At 37.9% G+C, this 22423-nt stretch overlaps 1 protein-coding gene across 1 annotated transcript in view; it reads right to left on the reverse strand.

Annotated features, from left to right (window-relative positions):
- The window catches only part of CHN1 (chimerin 1), a 204998-nt gene that overhangs the window by 154538 nt on the left and 28037 nt on the right, over positions 1-22423 (reverse strand). Inside the window, exons 2-3 of the mRNA XM_030325608.1 lie at positions 3380-3418; positions 460-515 (exon numbers count right to left, since the gene is read on the reverse strand). Coding sequence (XP_030181468.1) covers positions 460-515; positions 3380-3418 — 95 coding nt within the window. The remainder of the gene's footprint in view (positions 1-459; positions 516-3379; positions 3419-22423) is intronic.

Consider the following 22423-nt stretch of genomic DNA (forward strand, 5'->3'; position numbering starts at 1 on the left):
TTTCAAAACCACAATATAAATCTTTCTTTTAATGGAAAAGTTACTTCAATAATGCCTTCAAACTTTATTGAAGAATGTGTGACTTAACCGAGAAGAATACTAACATCACTTAAAACTACACTGTCACATTCTATACTCCAAATAGTCCATTAAAAAGTGACGGTTAGTGCAACTGAGGAGAACGTTAAGAAAGATGCATTCAAGTACAACTTTATGAAGCTAACTAACATAACTGGCCAATCCCACAAATAACCATGCCACGGGAGGAAGGTCAAAGTTTGGTAAACAGATGACCGACAGACATTTCGGTTTTTTGTTGGTTTGTGGTGGTTGTGTTTTTTTCAGATTTTAATTTAAATTCTAGTTAGTTAATATAGAGTGGAATATTGGTTTCAGGAGTAGAAGACAGTGATTCATCACTTGAGAGACACGTTCTTATAACAGTCGCATCACACCCACCTCATTAGTACAGGTAATTCTTCGAGGATGAGGGGCTTCCTGCTGCAGCTGATATACTGTAAAGACAGAAAGTAAATCATTCCACATCAGCTCACAGATATCTTCCTCGTTCTTTTTGGTGTTATAGGTTGTTCAGTTAACCTATGTCTCTCCTATGGCAGACACTTAGGTTTTTTCTAATATTCTGCTATTACAAACAATTCTAAATTGCCCTTCTGTAGAAAGCATAAATATATTAGGAATCACAAACTGGCTGCTTTTTACAGAAAACTGTGGTACAGTTCTATTTGTTATTAAATTAAAATCTGTTAAGAGCAACACGAAGAAAATAAAACAAACTAAACTTAGTGAAAGCCCAAAGGCAAGCATAAATAGAAAAATCATAATCCACACAAATGTCTTTTTACCTTGTAACAAATTAGTACTGGGTATTGGCTGTGTTCTCCAAAATCTGGCCCTTTATTTTCCTGAATTCTTGGTGGTTGTATTGCATAAGGCACGTCTCTAATACAAGCAATAACGGTTATATATGTGGTATATTTTTTAATTTTTTTAATGTTTATTTATTTTTGAGACAGAGAGAGACCAGAGCATGAGCAGAGGAGGGGCAGAGAAAGGAGACACAGAAATCCGAAGCAGCTCCAGGCTCTGAACTGTCAGCACAGAGCCCGACGGGGGGCTCGAACTCACAGACCAGAGATCATGACCTGAGCCGAAGTTGGACACTTAACTGACTGAGCCACCAGGCACCCCAATGGTTATCGATTTTTAAAGCACATTATTACATGTCAAACTTGAAACTAAATTAGGATTATGGTAGAAGTGACAGATGTGTTTTTCTCCCCTATTTATATTGCAAACATCTATCTTCAAAGATAATCTCCCCTAAAAACAAAATTTCTGAGCCAAAGTTACCACCACTTCTTCAAATAGAGTAAATGCAGCAAAGAAGGAATTCAGATACTGAAATAATTTGCCAAGGAAAGGATAATTTTCAGAGTATCTGAAAATGAATCAGTGAAAATTACACCAATACCACGACATTCTAGCCTCACTTCAGGTTGATTTGTAATGAAGAAAGAATGAATAGAACACGGCGGTCATCAGAGAAAGTATGTTTATGTATATCTAAGTTTATCTCTGGGAGGAATTTTTCTTCTCTTTCTACATATATAATTGCATATTATTGAATTTAAGCGTGCTTGGGTGGCTCAGTTGGTTAAGCGTCCAACTTTGGCTCAGGTCATGATCTCACAGCTTTTGAGTTCGAGCCTCATGTCGGGCTCTGTGCTGACCGCTCAGAGCCTGGAGCCTGCTTCGTATTCTTTGCCTCCCTCTCTCTCTGCCCCTCCCCCACTACACTCTTTGTTCTCTCTCAAAAATAAACAAACATTAAAAAAATTTTTTAATAAATAATAAAAATCCTCAACTTAGACTTCTTGCTATTCTATTTTCCTATTGGTTCATATTTGTAAAGTTTTAGAATTATGCTGGGGGGAGCTCAGGCATTGAGGTTACTAAAAAAAAACAAAAAACTAAAACTCAGTAGAATTGTCTCCAAAAATTAAAAAAAAAAAGAAATATGCCATTTTTTAAAAATGATGGCTACTAGGAGACATTTAGAGATACAGAAATACAAACTGCCTATACTACATTTAGTGATCAATATTCTTCAGAGGAAAAAAAATCACCACCATGATTCCATAACAGTGTGAGGCTTCATAGATGCTCTTACATAAAAAATGTGCAAGGTACAAGTCAGAACAAAGAGAACAAAGGTAAACTGAAAACCAGAAAAATGCAGACAAGAATTTTAAATAGGTTTCTAGCCAATGATATTGCAAGACAAAATATTTAAGAAGAACATTAGTCATTTTTATACATTCTTTGAACTATACTTCCCATAAACAAAAAAGGCACAGGCAGGGGTGGGGAAAAAGTCTCTATGGCAATATTTCTTGAGATATTCATATTTTGCTTACTATAAGTAGCCCAAAGTAGCAACCTGCTAAATAAACCTATCTGTTGTTCTGGGACGACAAAACCAGAATCTGAATAGCTGACCCTGCAGGCAGCAAATTTCGGCAACTTACAAATATCAAAATTAGGATAACTCAACACTTACAAAGATGTTGATAATGTATGTCTAAAGTACAGGTTTCTGAGGTTGCTTATGCCACTCCATACATAAACAAAAACTTACAGTGATGGCGTCAGCAGTAGTGTATTCATGGATTTCTTTTTAAGGCTACTTTGATTATATTAATCCCATTTCCATTTTTAAAAAATCTGAAATATCTTTTACTTGAAGAGACAATATTCTCAAGGACAAGGAAGGGAAAATAAAGGGCAAAGAGCCTAGACTCTTTTGAAAAGATTTTTATTCTAATGCCACAGTTTAAAGAGCAAAACAGAATTCAAAGGTCTCTCATATGCAGGAAAGCATTCCTAAAAAAAAAACAAAAACAAAAACAAAACAAAACAAAACCACTTTTGCCTGTTTTCATCCATTCATTCTATGAAGACAGCCTTCTGACTTATCATTTATATAGCCCATAGTTCTTTTCCATATAAAGAATTGGATCTGAGAATAATTAGATTGCTTGAATTCTCAGTTAGCTTCTCTTTTCATTAGTTTTATCAGCCAATGTCAACAAGTGGCCTCAAGTTCAATATGGAATTTCATGCAAGCTCAGAGAGATGAGATGCATTCCAGGCATGCAAACCATAGACAGACTTATGGAAACACTCCTGTTTTTCCACAATTACTACTTCTACGCTGTTTCCCAAACCCTGCATAAATAATTTTTCAATAATGTGTACAAAATGAAATGAATCTTCATATCTAATGATTTTAATATTTCTATACCACTTATTAAGCACTATAACCCACCCAATTTAAAATTATTTGTATACTTACAGTAAGATTTCCAAACAGGAGGTCTATATTCATCTGTATCTGGAAGAATAAACACCAAGTTTAACATTATTGATATTTATATTTTAATCACATATGGTTAATTACATTAAATTAAGTTATATTAATATATATTAATATACGTTTGTTGATGTCTATGTGTCCTAGGCATTGTGTAAGACTCTAAAGGACATTCATAGGCTTTTTTGAGTCTTGATCTTTATTTTCTTGGGAGCACAGTTTCACAAAGATGTTCAAAGAAAGGGACTGTATTTATTCAACTGTTTAGCACATAAAACACCAAGGTTAATTTTTACAGCATGCACTCATTCTCACAGCACTGACAGTCAATAAGTCTTTGTATCTTTGGGCTTAATTCTATAATTAAGGGATTCTCAGATCCCTGAAATTATTGGAATTTTTTCTTTTTCAGTCAAATTCACCAGATAACAGTTTAATCCTCAGAAGTGTATCTCCCCATCGTATTTGGAGGATTCCAGTGTAACTGGTTTACTAACTCAGGAGAGAAGAGCAGCAAGGGTACTTAGCGTCTTCATATCATGAACATCAAAACCAGAAAGGAGAAACACTTCAGTGGAGGAGAGGACCAGTATACAGAGCCACCAAAGACCATGAGGTGAACATCTGCTTTTCAAGTCCATTTCCCCTCACTCTGCTTGAATGAGGGTTTAGGAGACAGTGTAAAGATGGATGTGGAAAGAGATGGAAATAAAAACACTTGCGGGAGAGGGGGAAGGTTAGAAAAGGAGAGGTACAGTGTGGTCTGGCATCTCATCAGTAAAGCACGGCTCAGTAATAATGTTGCTGGTCAAAAGCTCTGCCTGCAATACCATGTAGCTAAATTGGCTGACATAGCGTCTCGGCTTGGGAATACGTGGCCGGCTACCTCACCTGGTTCTGCTACCACCCGACATGAACCCATTAAGGAATCTGGTCCAAAAAATCCTGGTCTCCACGGAGGTAAGTAAATTTACAAAAAGTTTATGGAGAAAGGCTGACTCTAGCATATGTAGGTCAAGTAAAAATGATCATAGACTCAAAACATCTCCTCAACCTGTAAAATGCCACACTTCACTTATGTTATCATGACCACACAATATTTGGAGTCAGAGGGGCTACAGCAGACTATTGATGATAGCATAAGAACACAAAAAGGAATTCTAAGTCATGTAGAAATGCTTGGCACCCAGTAGGAGTGTTCAAATATATTTTTTAATGAACAAATAAAAGATGACATGAATAAATGAGTAACAAAGTAAAGCAGCAAATACAGTTGCTTCTCGTTATTTCAAGTTCTATTCTACAGAGTCACCTTGAACACTCAATTAGTGAATACTGAACCACTGTTCCTTGGGGAAAACACAAAGTTAGGTTCCTATATGCCTCTGGTCACAACATTCTCATCAACCTATGAATACATAACCTTGTTTGTTTGTTTCTGTTTAAAGACACCTTATTTAATAAATATTGTGATTCATTAGCACTGAACTCACAGCCAACAGCTGTATACTGTAACTCATGCCTCAGTGAGTTATCCAACACATGTATCTTCTCCGTAAGAGGCATCACAGCCTTCTTGAGCTTCGGAACCTCAGAAAGCACTTCATCACTATGTGTGGGGCTTTAAACAGAGAGGACAAGGGGAGCTCCACATTTTGTCCTTCTCCTGGTCCTGGCTGTACATGCTTCTTCCCTTGGCTGATTACAATTTGTACCTTTCCCTGTAATAAATCCTGACTGTGAGTGAGTTCTAGGAGTCCTTCTAGTGAATTATCAAACCTGAGGGGGTGTCAGAATTAAGGAAGCCTTTGGGACTGTGCCCTCTAACTTTGTAGTTAGCCCTAATTCCTCACAACGCTGTACAAAGCCTGTACCCAAGCAGTGATAGCCTTCTGCAGATTGCTTTGACTTTGGAGAAGGTGAGAAAGAGGCTAATTCTCAAAATCCTGCCTCTGGAGAATTGTGTATCCAGTCCTAGATAAGACTTTCTTAGGGAAACATCAACTTTTACCTAAAGCTGTGTGGCTTTAGGAAATTTACTACCTCTCTGTATCTTATTCTTTATTTATAAAATGGAATAATATCATCATCTGAAATGGGAATAGTGACAATACAGGTTTCTTGTGAGGATCAAATTAGGTGTCATACATAAAGCACCCTGCACTTAGGAGAGCTTTAGTAAATGAGTACCCTCTCCTGCCCTCACCAATTTAAAAACATAATGATGTTACCATATTAGCCTCAGGCCACTGCCAATGATTTCAGCTGTGCGTTCTCTTCTTATTATTTTGTTCTTTCCTGTATACCTACTATATTAGAGAAGGCATTATTATTCAAGATGCTACAGATCACAATTATGTGGCCAAATAAACTGAGCATTTAGCAAATAACCAAGAAATAGTGGGAGAAAAGTTTGAATTTCCTTTAGTATTAAAACAATTCTAATGATTAGTGACTTTTAAGAGTGAAGCTTGGAGTTGTTTGAATTTTTTTAAGGTCTATTCATTTTTGAGAGAGCGAGACAAAGGGCCAGCGGGGGAGGGGCAGAGAGAAAGGGAGTCACAGAATCTGAAGCAGGCTGCAGGTTCTGCGCTGTCAGCACAGAGCCCAATGCGGGACTTAAACTCGTGAACGGGTTGAGATCATGACCTGAGCCAAAGTCGGACGCTTAACCGACTGAGCCACCCAGGCACCCCTTGAGTGAAGTTTGGGTTTTAAAAGTCTTTTCCTAGCCATGTATTTTTCTGCTGATGGGAGCGTCAACTGGCACAACCTCTCTGGAGAGCAATTAGCAATACTTATCCTAAGCCTTTCAAAGTGTTTAACAGGCACCTGTCATGACAGAGCTCAAATAAGATGCTCTTTGAAGGAAAACCCTTAAAAATTATGACAATCTTTCTAATGCTTAGGGAGCCTTAGGTCACCTTGGTCTTTTTGTGACCAAGTTAGGCAACGGGCAAGCACCACTGTCCTCAGAATCAGGGGAAAGCAGCCCATGGATGGGGCATGGCTAGATGACTTAGAGAAACAAGCCCCAACCTCTTGGTGGGCAGAGTTAGTTGCTAGAGTTGGGGAGACGGATTTTTCTAGGACCCTAAGTCCTTCTGGAAGGGAAGAAACATCACTCCAATCTTTGATTCCTCAGATTCAAAGTTAAGGAATTCTGCTCCAGAAGAAACTCATAATCCAAACCAAGTTCCACTGGCAAGAAAAGGCAGAGACACTCCTGAAGTAAAATGACCTGGAAAGTGGATTAACTGAACCGGTGATCTGGGGCCACACAAAAGGGCTTATGGGTTTATTGGGGAGGACAGATTCCGACCCATCATGAGACATGCACGAAGTGTCCTCATCCTCCCTGGTACACTGAAATCATTGAGTGTAAGAGCATGAACTAACAAACTGCAATCCGGACCTCCAAGTGGGGTCACTACTGTGACCGTAGCAGGATTCTCGCACAGAGAGTGGTGACACAGAGGCTCTTCTTCCCAGGAAGCAACTTTATTCCTGCCGGCATCGCTCAGTCGGGTTCGTACCCAAAGAACTGAGCCCCGAACGCCACGGGTGTAGTTTTTTTAATATATTGTTTACTTCTTTGTCTCCCATATATGGTAACACACAAACATGTAGTCTGATTAAGTGGCCTCATGTTACAAGGTCATGAAGGAAGTTGTCAAGTACGTGAATAGCAAGGTTGCCTTGAAGGTTTTTTTTCCTTTCCTTAGGGAGGGGACCCTACCACCTGACCTGGGCCAAGTCTGACCAGAAACAGGATCCCAGCGGCATTAGATAAGCAATTATCACAAACAATATGGGGCTGGTCTTCAACACTGACAGAAACTGATAAAAATAAGGAAGACAGAGAGTGTACTGTTACACTGCACCTCTCCTTCTGCATTTGGAAGAGGATGGGACCACTGTGGGACTGAGTAAGACTTCAGGGGCTCAAACCTACAGGAAGAGGCTGCCTAAAGAGAAAGACCCTGGACTTCCTGATAACTGGGGCACTGAATTACCAACACCAACAACAAACAGGGGGGCATACTTGGCCCCTGAAGTTATATAACAGTCATGTCAGTTCCTTCTGCATACCTTCTGACCCAGGCAGTTCTGTTCTCGTTCTAGGAATTTACTGTAAAACAATTAAGGATGTCTGGAAAATAGCAATATAGAAGAGTATCACTGCAATATTCCTTTAAGACTGAAAAACTGGACTCAACCTAAATGCCCAGCACTAGAAACCAGTATGTTCAATTACTGTATATTCCAGCTTGAAGACACCTTGACTACACCAAAAGGAGTTTATCTGTAATCTGTTAAAAGTCTGTTTTCTTGGGGCCCTAGGTGGTTCAGTTGGTTAAGTGACTGACTTCAGCTCAGGTCATGATCTCACAGTTCCTGAGTTCAAGCCCACAATGGTCCCTCCCCCATCAGCACAGAGCCTGCTTCGGATCCTCTCCCCCTCTCTCCCTGTCCCTGCCCCTCCCCCCCTCACCTCTCTCTCAAAAATAAAACAGACATAAAAAAGAAAGTCTGGGGTTGCTTGGGGTGGCTTAGTTGGCTAAGTGTCCGACTTTGACTCAGGTCATGATCTCGTAGCTCATGAGCCTGAGCTCTGCATTGGGCTCTCTGCTGTCAGAGCAGAGCCCGCTTAGGTTCCTATCTCCCAACTCTCTCTCTCTCTGCCCCTCCCCGGCTCTTGCTTTCTCTCTCTCTCTAAATAAATAAAACATCCAAAAAAAAAAAAAAGTCTGTTCTTCTTTAAATATTTTACATCTTTTAAACCAGTGGTTCTCAAACTTTGGTTTTCAAAAATCCAGATTCTAAAGAGCTTTTAATATCTACTGATATGAACCACATTATAGAATTAAAACAGATTTTAATTTGTTTTCATTTGTTTTAATAAAATTTTTAGTTGCTAATTTGTTAAATAATAAGGTCAGTATATTTTAACACTTTTATGAAAAATAGCTATTTTTTCAAAACCAAGTATTGTTTACATTTTGCAAATTTTTTTCGTGTCTGGTCTAATTGAAGACAGATTCTCATACCTGCCTCTATATTTAACCTATTGTAGTATCACTTGCCATGTACCTTCTGGAGATTCAAGTAGACACTTGTGAGAGAAGAGGAGTGAAAAAGGCAAAAATGTTGTCTTATTATTCTAATTTAACTTTGTGGAAACTGAAAAAAACTTGAGGAACCCCAGAGGTCCCCAAACCATACTTTGAGAAGAACTGTTTTAAATCGTGATCTTTTTGGCATATCTAGGATATGGGGTATGGTGGGCTAAGATACATTTCATCTAAGAAAAGAATACAAAAGGTAACGAAGAAAAGAGAGGAAATCGTGTGGTCTTTTAACACTTTAAAGTCCTTTCAGCCTGTTGAAAGGAAGTTACAGGCCAATAAGTCCCAAATGTCTGTGATCTGCCTTCAGCTGGCAGTCTCTAGGGCTCCCCTCCCCCCTTTTTGATTCCGTCAGGGAAACCACCCACACCAAGCTTATAAACATGACAGACTTCCATCACTAGAGCATGACTAAGAATGACAGCCAGACAACCTATGGTTCAGGGACAGCTCACCTTAAAACCATCTTAAAAACTCAGGGACAGCTGCTTAAAATAACCTTAGTATGGTATGGATGAGTCTTTAAATTAAGTACATACCTACAAAATCCATTAAAAGATTTTCTTCTCCATCACATTTAAGTGTCAGTAATACTTTTCTATCTACACAAAAGAAATTTTATAAGAAAAAAAAAGTTATGCTGCCACAGACAATGTTAAAATAATCAGGAAGTTTCGTTCACTCAGTAAATATGTATTAAACACCTTTGGGTAAGAATTCAGTTACAAGGTGGGTCCAGATGTAATTTATTTAGGAAAATAAGGTGGACATTATTACACAATAAGATAATAGAAGTAAAACCATGATTTTGTCAAAATTCCTGGCAAGAACAGGTCCCCAGTAAGTATCTGCTGAACTGACGAAGGAAAAGAAGGAAAGGAGTCGCCCTTTTAGCCAGAGCGCCAAGAAAGAAAAACAGAGATGGTATCCGCTGATGAGAGTTTTCAAAAGGACCGATGATTTTTAAAGTCAAGGAGCTAAGGAAAGGAGACTGGAGGTAAGAGGAAGAACACCATTCTGAACAGAGGGAATACAGTGATAAGGACACAGAAACAAGAGAGTTCAGAAGTGTTTGAGGAACCACAAATAATGCAGACTGGCTGAAATAAAAGACATGTTGAGGAAAGCTTGAGATGCAGGCACTGGAGGGATCCTGGGCTGAGTTGTCCAGGAAGCATCCACAAGTAATGAAATGTGTTTTCTTCTGCTGGTACTTACTTCCCACTAAATACTCAGATGTCCTGCCGCGAGAGGGGTGCTGTAGTCAGGCCCAGACCAATTCTCAATTCTCACGAGGTAGAAGAAATAGCCAGTAAAAAAAAAAAAGAGAAAGAAAAGAAAAGAAAGAAAGAAATAATACTTGCCAGTAATCTGACGGAGCAAAGATGCAGAGGTGGGGAATAATGGCTCAGAATTCACAGGTGCGTCTAAGCAAGTGAAAAGTAGAAAGGTTCTGTTCGAGACATTCTCCTACGTGACTATAAGCCAAATCTAAACAAATAAATGCAGAAAGCCAAAAGAAAAAAGAGAAATCAGTAAACTGTATGGAAATGAAGACCAAGTTGATTGGTATGTACCGTCTGATCGCACTTTTAGAAATGAAAGAAAAGATGTGTGGTGTACATACATATGGGGGCAGAGAGCCAACGAGACAGAATATGGAAGATCTAGATAACATACCATCATTTAAGTCACATTCATGAGCTCTACATCAGCCTTTCTCATTCAGGTTCCTCATCTGACCCACCTAGCACAGAAAACGTTCTGAGTGACTATTTTCTCAGTTCCCCCACGTATGGTAGATAACCAGTGTCTCCCTAGAAGCACAGGAGAGAAGTAACTATTACATACAATGAATGGATGCCCTAGGCTGTTGGACATTATTTTTTCCCAGAATCCGGAAGAATGAAGTTTCTCTAGATGGTGTTTTTTACTTGTCTTATAAGACTATGTGGTTTTTTTAAAAAAAAAAAAGTATTCAGGAATATATTACATTTGTGCTAAGGAGGAAAAAAAAAACTGTTAAAACTAAAAGTGTAAGTTAACTATCTGTAAGAAGAGAAAAACCGTGGAAACTGATTCAGATAAAGAAAAGTCCCATTCGGGGCGCCTGGGGGCTCAGTCAGTTGGGCGGCTGACTTCAGCTCGGGTCACGATATCGCGGTCCGTGAGTTCGAGCCCCGTGTCGGGCTCTGTGCTGACAGCTCGGAGCCTGGAGCCTGCTTCAGATTCTGTGTCTCCCTCTCTCTCTGCCTCTCCCCATTCATGCTCTGTCTCTCTCTGTCTTGCAAAAAATGAATAAATGTTAAAAAAAAAAAATTAAAGAAAAAAGTCCCATTTAACAAACTCCACAAGACTAATTTTTTGAGTGGGCTCTTGAAATGAACACACTAGCCTAGAAATCATACTCCCAGTCTGAGGCCTGGAATCAAATATAAGCTTTGTGGCAAATGTACACATTTTGAGGCATCATCTTCCTCTATGGTCTTTGAATTCCCCTCAGAATCTCGTTGCAGGTCCTCATTTCCCTCTTCTCCCTGTTCTAATCGAATCTGCTGAATGGGAAGCTTTCATTAAGAAAAAGAGAAGTTGCATAATTAAATTTTCTTTTCTTTTTGGTTAACTGCTAGAATTGTGAGTCAAGGAAATCTTACTTTTACATATTTTGTCATGTCTATAAAAAATTATTCCAATTTTTTCTTGCTTTTCAAAACTTGAAGATACAGATTTTAAGCAAGTCCTAATGTTAAACTTATCTTTGCTATAATTTTCTTCTGTGCTTTTTTCTCTAAGTATTAATATTTTCAGGACATTCAATTTTCCTTTAATATTAAAAATTTCAAAATGCTCATCTGTCTCTTTAAGCAATGATTAAAAAATCTTAAGAAAATATATCTAGGATAATATCTGATTGGATATAATTTACAATATTAGGGCTATTTGGGAGGTACTCAAAATGTTCACTTATTGACATGATTAAATAATATTTATAAAATATCTTAATATGCTGAATTTTTAGAATAAATATAAAACATTGTATGACTGGGGCGCCTGGGTGGCTCAGTCGGTTAAATGTCCGACTTTGGCTCGTGGTTCATGGGTTTGAACCCTGCATCGGGCTCTGTGCTGACAGCCCAGAGCCTGAGCCTGCTTCAGATTCTCTGTCTCCTTTTCTCTCTGTCTCTCCCTTGCTCGCACTCTCTCTCTCTCTCTCTCTCTCAAAAATAAACATTAAAAAGAAATTTTTAAACATTGTATGATTGAGTAAATCTTTGTGCTCTCTCCAACTGGATCCTATTTATATCCAGTATGTCTATGCATATTGTTGAAAATGACTGACTTTAGAAAACAAAACAAAATTTTTTCACTGTTTATATGAATAGTTTGTGTATCATTATATAGTTACGTTAAATGAATTCTTTGGTTTAGAACAATATTTTCTGTTAAGTTTAAATCTGCTTAACTTTTTATTTAAAAGATAAATAGTTCACCGTAGAACAGACTAGAATGTTAAATTTAAGCTGTTTGTTTTAGGCTCAAACCAAAAGTTTTTAACAATATGATGGATTTTTCTCAAAAAGGACTATGTTGCATTTTAAATGAGGTTTAGACTAATGAGGCATGAACACTCAAAAACTGTGATTAATGTTTTAAAGAACATTTGTTTCAGATTGTCTTTGGTTTGAAAATTAGCAATTTTGATTTCTGTAAAAAGAATGACATTTATTGACAAGAAAAAGAGTTTTTCTCCCCTTCAAATGAAGACCCACCTTTCAACCAACTGGCAAGAGATTCCCTGTCCTGCTTTAATCAGAAAATGAAAGGCATTAATGACATGTTGCTATTCTGTTTCTGTACCAAATTCTGGCATACTAAAATAATGAGATGCTTGTGATCACAAAAGTCTATTTTACTATAAAGTGATCTTTTTAAAAGAACAAGGGCATAAAATCCACAATAAATACCAAATAATTACTACTGCTATATTTGAGAGAGTCACAAAGAAAACAACCAAACTTCTTACTCTAAAAGAAATATATTTCTTAGAATATGAAAATTCAGAGGAAAAAAAGGCTCATAATAACATAAACAATTTCAACAAGGAACAAATAAAAAAGTGCTTCACTAGGTTTCTAGGTATCTCCTACCTTGACTAAACTTCTTTCCTAGAAAATGCTTCAAAACGCGGGAAGGAAGCATTTCAACTAAGATAATTAAAATTCACTCTGGAAAGTGATGGCCAAATCAGGTCAGTTAAATTCACCCTTAGAAACACAAAGTCATTTAAAACTGTTCCAAGTTGAGAACTGATGTGTCATGATACAATTCTGACAGAAATAAACTATTTTTAAACCCAAAGATAATTGTTTTTAATTCTTCAGAGAATAATGACCCAGAACTGCTAATACATGGAAGAAAATTTCTGACTGCAACTACAGTGCTCACATTCAGTTTCATCAAAGATCTCTAAAACCAAGTATTTTGCAAATGCAGTGTTCATCTCTTCACCATGGACCCACAGCTTGAGGCCAACAAAGCCTCCTAAATGAGATGTGAACCAAACTTGGAAACCTCTCCTTTTTAAAACTCAAGTTTGGCTTTTAATAAAGACCTAAGCAATGTTTCCTCTAACCAACTTGGCAGACCTCGCAAGCAGACTACACAAACAAAGTCTTTCTGCTTACTCAAAGTTTTCACTATAGGCTTGGAAACAAAAAGCTATACACGGGAACTGGGTCATTCAGCTCAATTCAAAGGTAAGGGTTGTCATTTTCCAACCTACTATTTCTTCTTCTAGACAGCAAGTCATATCTCTCTGAGGTTTTCTCTTTAAAGAATATGATAATTTCTGATACTGTTTATCCAACTTGTTGGCACATTAACAGAAAGTCCTCAGATAGGCCTACTTAACACCAGGTTTCTGACGGAGAACTTCAAGAGGAGACTTAGCTGCCGCCAAGCCTCCCGGTAACTTCTCAACATTCTCAAATGGCTCTCGTTTGGATTTCGTGAAGTAAAAAAACTCACCTTTATAACAGGACATATTTCCTAAAACCCTCTTCCACAAAAAATAGATGACACGAAACTCAATAATAGCAAAAAAAAAAAAAAAAAAGTATACCCTTCTACTTGATTTCTCTATAGCTCACACACCTAAAATCAGACGGCAATGAATTAACTTTTTATGAAGTCCTTGTAATTCATCCTTAAAGGAATATACCATATGGCATAGACATTTCACCACACACACAAAAATACACCTGATTAACACTTCTTCCAAATCCAATAACTTAGACTTTTAACCATCCACAGCACTTGAAGTTACAGACAATAAAAATGTAATCACATGAAAACTCCTGGCAGAATTTTTACTTTTTATAAATACAAGTTCTGGAAAACAACCAAGTAAAACTATACTTTTAGTGGAGATCTTCCCAGATAGTTATCTAAGAACCATAACCCTGTTGTCTCAAATGCTCTCATTTCCTTCAGTAGAAACAGTACAAAGTTGATCCTTGAACAACACAGGTGTGAACTGTGCAGGTCTGCTTATACATGGATTTTTTTTTTTTATAACTACAGTACAGTACTGTAAATGTACTTTCTCTTCTATGATTTTCTTAATAACATTTTACTTCCTCTAGCTTACTTCATTGTAAGGATACGGTATATAATACATACAACCTACAAAATATTTATTATTAGTAAGGCTTAGTAGTTAAGTTTTGGGGGAATCAAAAGTTACACTTGTATTTTCAACTGTGTGGAGGTGGGTGGGTCAGCACCCCTATCCCTGCAACGACCAAGGGTCCACTGTGTATCTTCCTTGTTCTTTTCTTACAGGAAAAGCTGCAATGTTTTCTCTTAGTTGTTATTCATCTTTCAGACAATTATTCCCAACCCACGCATTTCCCATAAACCAACATAGTTTGTAGCAAAGGAGTCTATCGCCATTTTCTTGGGCTTAGCAGTTGCACTAAAATGTGTTTATTAGAATGTGCATTTTTTTGGACACAGATTCATATAATAGTTAGGATTCCTTCATGATGAGAGTCAACATATCATTTTGCCAGCAAGCATTAAAACAGCAACCTTTCAAAATCTTGCCTTATATCAGTGTTTTCAAGCTTTATCAAGAAGACAGGTACTCAGAGCAGGGATGTAATAACCCTTAAGTGAAACTCTACTGGGAAAAGAGAGATAATGCTATTAGTAATAATTTGACATCACAGATAATGGAGATGGGAAAAGATAGCAACATATTTTATGATAATTTCCTACTGCATTTCTTTTAAACTGGACTTCTCTGGGAAAACCAGTCACCTAAAGAAAAAAAAAAGCGGATTGTGAAGAACATAGAGAAGTTTGCTTTAGATTACAAGACGTGGGGCCAAATGTGGAAGAAGGCAGCTCAGAGCTGTAGGAAAGAAAGCAGAGTCTGATATGGAAGTAATATTGTGTTAACCACAAATGAGCAGAGCTGGATAATTCTAAGCACATGCTAACTGTCCCAAGGTATAATAAAATGCTCAGCATGTTTTAATTAAATGTGCTTTGACTACACACATGACAGTCCAGGCTGCCAAGATGAAAAAACTCTTTGGAAATGAGAACTTGTGTTCCAAATTGATAGGTACCTATTTTTCTTCCTTTGAGAGCAGGACCTGGGGCATGAAAGCGCTCTCTTGTCCACAGCTGCATCCAACAAGGCCTGAAATGAACATGTAATAGACTTATTTGTCTTAAAAGTTCCTGCAGTGCAGGGACAGGAAGAGCAACTACCTGAAAGTATAATGGAAACAAAGGCCCATCTTTTCTCAATTCTAAAATCCAAGTGCTTTGAAAAGTAAAAGTATTTTTATAACTCATCTGGCAGCAAACACTGGTCTGTCCTAAACCTAAAAGTATTTTCATAATTCTTTATAATTCATTTGATGGCAAAAACCTCACCTGAATGGATACAAGAATATTTACAGTCTTAGGGCACCTGGGTGGCTCAGTCAGTTGAGTGTCCAACTCTTGATTTTGGCTCAGGTCACGATCTTATGGTTCGTGGGTTCAAGCCCCTCGTCAGGCTCCACACTGATAGTGTGGAGCCTGCTTGGGATTCTCCCTTTCCATCTCTCTCTGCCTCTCCCCCACATGCTCTCTCTCTTTCTCAAAATAAATAAACTTAAAAAAAAAAAGAATATTTACAGTCTTTACTTATTCTGTTGAGTGTGACTGTTCATTTCACTGCAGAAATATCAATGTATGACTACAGAGTGTTTTCTCAAACATTGCTGGAGTGTCATAAAATACATAAATACGAAATGTATTACCATTCTAAAATCTGAAAAATTCTAACACACATCTCTTGATAAGTGATTACAGATCCACTACTGTTACTATTATTTATAGCTGACCATGTTAAGACACATGTGAGAATAGGCCACTGTTCTGCTAGATTCTCTCCAATGGCTTCCTACGTCATGCAGAATAAAAGCCAAACTCTTTACAAATGCCTACAAGATTGCTACTCAAAGAGAACCACAACATTGACCTCACCTGGTAATTTGTTGGAAATGCGGAATTGCAGGACCAATTCCCATCTATGAGTCAGAAACAGCATTTTCACAAGACCCCCAGCTGATGTGCATGCATGTGATTTTTTGGAAGTGCTGACCCACAAGACTCTGGAGGGTTCTTCGTACCTTGCTAGGTTCACCTCTTCTTTCCTCTCACCTACTCCTCCCCAGTCTCTGGTTTCCTTGCCATTTTGTGAAACATAACAAGAAACACTTCCAGGTAGCTGTTTCCTAGAACTGGAATGTCCTCCCCGCAGGTATCTCTCCTGACTTGCTCCCTCACCTGCTTCAGTTCTTTCCTCTAAATGAGGCCTTCTCTGTCACCCTATCTAAATGCTCAAAACCCCCTGACAATTCATATTCTTCTATTTCATTAGTTGTCATATTTTTTTTCTCTTTAGTACCTGTAACTATCTAAAGTACCAACACTTTACCAAATTCTGTTGTTTTTTGTCTCTTCCCAGTAGAATGTAAGTTTCATGAGGGCAAAGAATCTGCTTTTCACAGTGCCTGGAACAGCAATTTTCAGTGTGGTGTGTGGACCTCGTGGATCTCTGAGACTCTTTCAAGGGGATGCACAAGATCAATTTTCGTAATTATACTAAGAGGTTATCTGCTTTTCTCACACTCCGTGCAAAAGCTGTGGTGGGTAAAACTGCTGGGCTTCAGTGCAAAGCAATGCAGTAGCACCAAACTATCAGTTGTCACTGTACCCTTCACCACCACATGCAATCGGGCTTTAAAAAAATTCAAGGGGCGCCTGGGTGGCTCAGTCTGTTAAGCGTCCAACTTCGGCTCAGGTCATGATCTCACAGCTCGTGGCTTCGAGCCCCGGGTGGGGCTCTGTGCTGACAGCTCAGAGCCTGGAGCCTGCTTTGGATTCTGTGTCTGCCTCTCTCTCTGCTCCCCCGCACCCCCACACTCATGCTCTGTCTCTCTCTCTCTCTCTCAAAAATAAACAAACATTAACATTTTTTTCTAATTCAATTTCACTTAATATTCTTGATGAAGGAGTTTAAAAAGCGTTAATTTTATTAAATCTTGACCACTGAGTATGTATCTTTTTAATATTCTGTGTGAGAAGAAGAGAGGTGTGCACAAGGCATCCCTACAGCAGGATATTATCTGGGGGAAAAGCATATGTGAGATCATTCAAGCTGTGAGGTGTACTAGCTGCAATTTTCTTCAACGCCATTTCACTGGAAAGAAGGACTGACAAACTGTGTCTATTCAGACCTGGCTATATCTGGTAGATATTTTCCTGAAAATGAACAAAGTTACTTTCTCACTTCAATGACAATAACTGACCGTATTTATTGCCAGGCATAAAATCCAAGCTTTCAAATGAACATTAGAATTTGGAGCAAATTGTATCCACCATTATGAGCCTGACAGTTTGTTAATATTTAAAGACTTATCTCATAAGATTGATAGTGATATTAAAGAATGTGATTTGTTAATACACTGTGTAGTGAAATGTGCTAACATTTGTAAAATCTGTGTAACTCGATGAACTAATGTTTCTGAAATGACAAAATACATTATAGTACAAAACCATGCATGGGTGAAAGATCTAGTCAGACAAGATAGACCAACGGATTTTTTTTTAAAGATTTTTTATTTAATTAAGTAATCTCTCCACTCAACGCGGGGCTCAAACTCACAACCCTGAGACCAACAGCTGCACGCTCCAACTGAGCCAGCCAAGCACCCCTAGACCAATGGATTTAATGTAACACCATGAAATGTTCACTGATACGGTTTCAGAGTCTACATTTCAACTGACCTTGAAGAAACTACCACTTGTTAAGTTTTAGTGTAGTATCAAAGAATAATCACTATTTTAAAAGATTATTGGGGCTCCTGGGTGGCTCAGTCGGTTAAGCGTCTGACTTTGGCTCAGGTCATGATCTCGCAGTCCGTGAGTTCAAGCCCCACATCAGGCTCTGTGCTGACAGCTGGGAGCCTGTAATCTGCTTCGGATTCTGTGTCTCCCTCTCTCTCTCTGCCCCTCCCCTGCTCGTGCTCTCTCTCTCTCTCTCAAAAATAAACATTAAAAAATTTAATAAAATAAAGATTATTAAATACTTCCCTCTTTTCCAACTACATACTTGTATAAGGCCAGATTTTCTTCATATACTCCAATCAAAACAACACATCACAACAAATGACTGCAGATATGAGCTTTCTTTCTTTTAAGCTAGACATTCAAAGAGTTTGTAAAACTGTAAAAGAATGCCACTCTTCTCACTACTTTAAACATATAGTTATTTTCATAAAATTTTGTGTTAACATGTAATGGGTTTATTATTATTTTAAATCAACTGATAATTTTTTTTTAGTTTCTCAATTCTATTTTCAAATACAGCAAACAGCAATACATGTGACCCACATAAACAAATGCTCCTTAGGTTCCGCGGTAATGTTTAAGAGCATTAAATGGGTCCTGGGATGAAAAAGTTTGAGAGCCACTGGCCTAAGACAATACCTAGTAGGTAGCAATAAATTTTGTTGCACTGAACACTTGCATTGTGCTTGGCTCTTACTAAATGCTTTCACACTTACTTCGTTTATGCCTCAAGAACAACTTTATAAGGTACTGTTACCATCACCATTTTCTAGATAAGAAAACCGGTACTTGAGAGAGACGAAGGCATTAGCTTAAAGTCGCAAGCAGTGGCGCCAGCACTTGAGCTGAGGTCACATGACTCTGGATCGCATGCTCCTGGCCGCTACCGATACTATGATAAAGGCATGCTATGTTAGAAACAAGACCAACGGTGCGAAGCCAGGTGACTAAACTTAAAAATATGAAGGCACTAAGAAGGAGTCAACATAAAAAGTGAAATGCATTAGGAGGAGAACATCTAAGGAGGTTCATGTGAGCAGAAGAAAGGCCAGGCCAACTTCTTGGAGGCAGAATGCAAATGTTTCAGGAAGTACTTCAAGCATAGACCACACGGGCACAACAACTATCACAGGCTGAAGAAGGACAATAAAAACCCTAAGATGTCTACTTTGTTTCCAGACTGGCTTCCAAGGATAATAAATCCCTTCTGGTCAGATTCACTCCTGACACTATTAAAGTCATCTTACTGCTGTTGGTTTCGCTGTAGCTCAAGCTTGAGTATAACCTTCAATGAAATGTTCAGCATGCTCTTTGGTTGCCACATCCAAACAGAGTTTCCACTAATCAATTTGGGTTGCCACCTATAAAGAGACTAAATCTATCAACTCCAAGAAGTGCCTCCTCTCAAGCCTACAGTAAAGTGATATCCTGAAGTTTTGTCATCTTTTAAAAATTTTTTTTAATGTTTTTATTTATTTTGAGACAGAGCATGAGCAGGGGAGGGGCAGAGAGAGAGGGAGACAGAATCTGAAGCAGGCTCCAAGCTCTGAGCTGTCAGCACAGAGCCCAACGCAGGGCTCGAACCCACAGACTGTGAGATCATGACCTGGGCTGAAGCTGGACGCTCAACCAACTGAGCCACCCAGTCGCCTCTAAAGTTTTGTCATCTTGATTGAATTAGTGACAAGAAGGGCATTTAATGTCTGCATTTTATGAAAAAGTCCTGTAAGGCCAAGAACAGTAATTTCTTCCCAGCTTCAAATTTTCCTAGGCTAAAAATTGCTGCTAGAATATGCAGATACACTTTTCCACAGTCTTGAAATTTCTACTTCCTGTAATATTTAAACCATGAATCACTCTTGCTAAGGATGATTTAAAAAGGAGTGAGCTAGGTTTGGGAAGGAAAAACAGAAGATGAAGTGGGTGGCACATCAGTAGCCATGATGTAGCGATGTAGCATTCAGATCGACAGTGGAAGTCAGGGGGGAAAAAGCAAAGTCAAGTCCTGGAACTGTTTTCCCCACTCTATTGGGACAGAGGTCAAAAGTCAGTTACAGTGTTCACTGCTGTGTTAATACGTTCAATGTTGACACTGTGACGAGTTAAGCTTGACAGCCCTAATCAGGAGGTTTGAAAAAGTTTGACTCAACTCTACATATGGAAGACCTGAAATAGAAAAGTATAACCTCTTAATATGTACAGTATCTGCAACAATGAAAAACAATGAATTTATAAGCATATTCTCAAAATTTGGGGAGATCCTAAAAAGCTCCTAGGATATAAGGAGGTAAGAATAATAACTAATGTTCTTTCTCTGGTCTTCTAACTTCATTTTAGTTCGGTGACTATAAAAGGAAAATGAAGAGGGCTTTCATAGCTTCACCAGTGATCTAGGATTACCCTAACACTGGAAACCTTCAGTTCCTCAAACACCAATTCTTCTACATGGGACCATCAAAGTAAAAGTCTAAGATCAGAAAGAGAATGCTGAATAACAGTGACGATGCTCGCTGGTATTTTCCAGAGTTGAGTGGGCTGGTGTCCAATGATCATGCCTCCTTCCATCACTGCCTATGCTTCAACATATGATATACAGGACTGCAGCAATTCAACATTTTGCTGGATCATAAGACAGAAAACATGTAAATGAAAGACAATTATTAGTATTTAAGATTCCACAGAATATTGTGGTCTTTTTGCACGACAGCAATGGACCAACTTAGACTGCTCAAAGCCCATTCCCAAAACACAATTTTCTTAGGAAGGGCAGAAACCAGGAACAGAAGCTAACATTATATCCACTAGTGTCTGGGAAACTAATGACTGAAACAAAGTTGCAGGATGTTTTTCTATGAATAGATCAAACACTCAAAAGAACCAGGATGGGTGGGTGCTTCACCCAAGAGTACTCAGGAGGAAGAGGAATGATACATTGTCTGCCAGGCCAGTGTTAAGTTTCAGAAAGGAGGAGAGGACCTGCCCTATACTAGCTTTGTCAGAACTGGTTACAAGTATGGACTCTGTCTGTTGGACTAGTGCTCACTAATTGTGTGTCTCACCCTGGGAAATGAATACTAGCTGTTATTATTAGAAAAAAAATTAACTTGATTACTGAGGTAACAGACATTAAGGAAATTCGCAGGGAAAGAAATGTAGATGTCACTAGGAAGATTTTCATAGACAGTCTTCAGAACATGTAAGATGCCATAACCTAAGCCATTACCTAATAATATTCCTTTTTGTCATTCTGCCACGAGCATTTCCTAAGCTACTGAACATCTTCTGTAGCATAAGTGGCAAAGAGTTTAACAGAAAGTGATCATCTGATTTGGAGTCAAAGATGTTTAATTCAATTCCAGCCACCATTTATCTGTTAAGACTTCACTCCCCATGAACATGACAATTATATATATGACAACCTATGACGTATATGCCAATATTACATATCATAAGTATATAGTTATATATATTACAAACATTTAATTTATATACATAACATATGTGTGTGTATTTATTTATATATATATAGAATTATTAATTATTTATATATATATATATATATATATATATATATATATATATATATATATATCAAGCATGGGCACAGTAAAAAACAGGTCCTGGTTAAAACTGTATGCAGAAATGTCTGAGTTAAACCGGTGGCAGGGATCCTTTATACAAAGACACCTAGGACTCCGTGAATTCCTACCAGCTCTGATGGGAAGTGAGGACTACTACCACGTAAACAGAGAACCTGGAAGTCTCTCAAGATACCACACTTTCAATGTCCTTATGTAAAAAATGTCACTTTTTTCCCTCACTTCTACTTCAGGATCAGAAAGAATACTGTGTCAATGCCCCCACACACTTCACACATGAAATGTTACAGTCCAATAGTTTTACCAAAATGAAAAGCAAGATGATCAGTTTATTTTTAAATATCTAAATAGAGTCTTCTTTTAACTCCAGACTTGATACAGCTTTCTAATAAGCAATATTATTTGTTACTCAAAAAGCAGACTGAATGATTTATGTCATGCAGCTGTGAACAAGCATTTTGTTGGAAATACTGTGCATGCTTTACTGCACTAACATTGTTAGAATGCCCTCAAGGATGCTGAATACTACGGATTGGAAAACAAAAGGTCATTGTCACAGGAAAATGAAAAAAGACTTATCTGATTCAAACCAACATCAAGCACAGAGAAATGACAACAATAGAAAAACATTTCATGTGCCTTTATCAGTCTGTAAAGGAGAGTGATTTATCTCTAATAAGACTTACAGTTCTTGTAATATATCATAACAAAAATAAATGAATTCATTTAATTGTTCACAAGTGACAATTAGATCACATTCTGTTTTCTCATAAATTTAAAAATATTTGGTATACCTTTGAAAGTCAATGCAAATATGCTGGTAGTAAATGTTTTCCCAACAGCAATGAAATGTTCAAATTTAAAGGTAATTTCATTTATAT

Source organism: Lynx canadensis, chromosome C1, assembly GCF_007474595.2.
Source record: "Lynx canadensis isolate LIC74 chromosome C1, mLynCan4.pri.v2, whole genome shotgun sequence".
Classification (NCBI taxonomy): Eukaryota; Metazoa; Chordata; class Mammalia; order Carnivora; family Felidae; genus Lynx; species Lynx canadensis.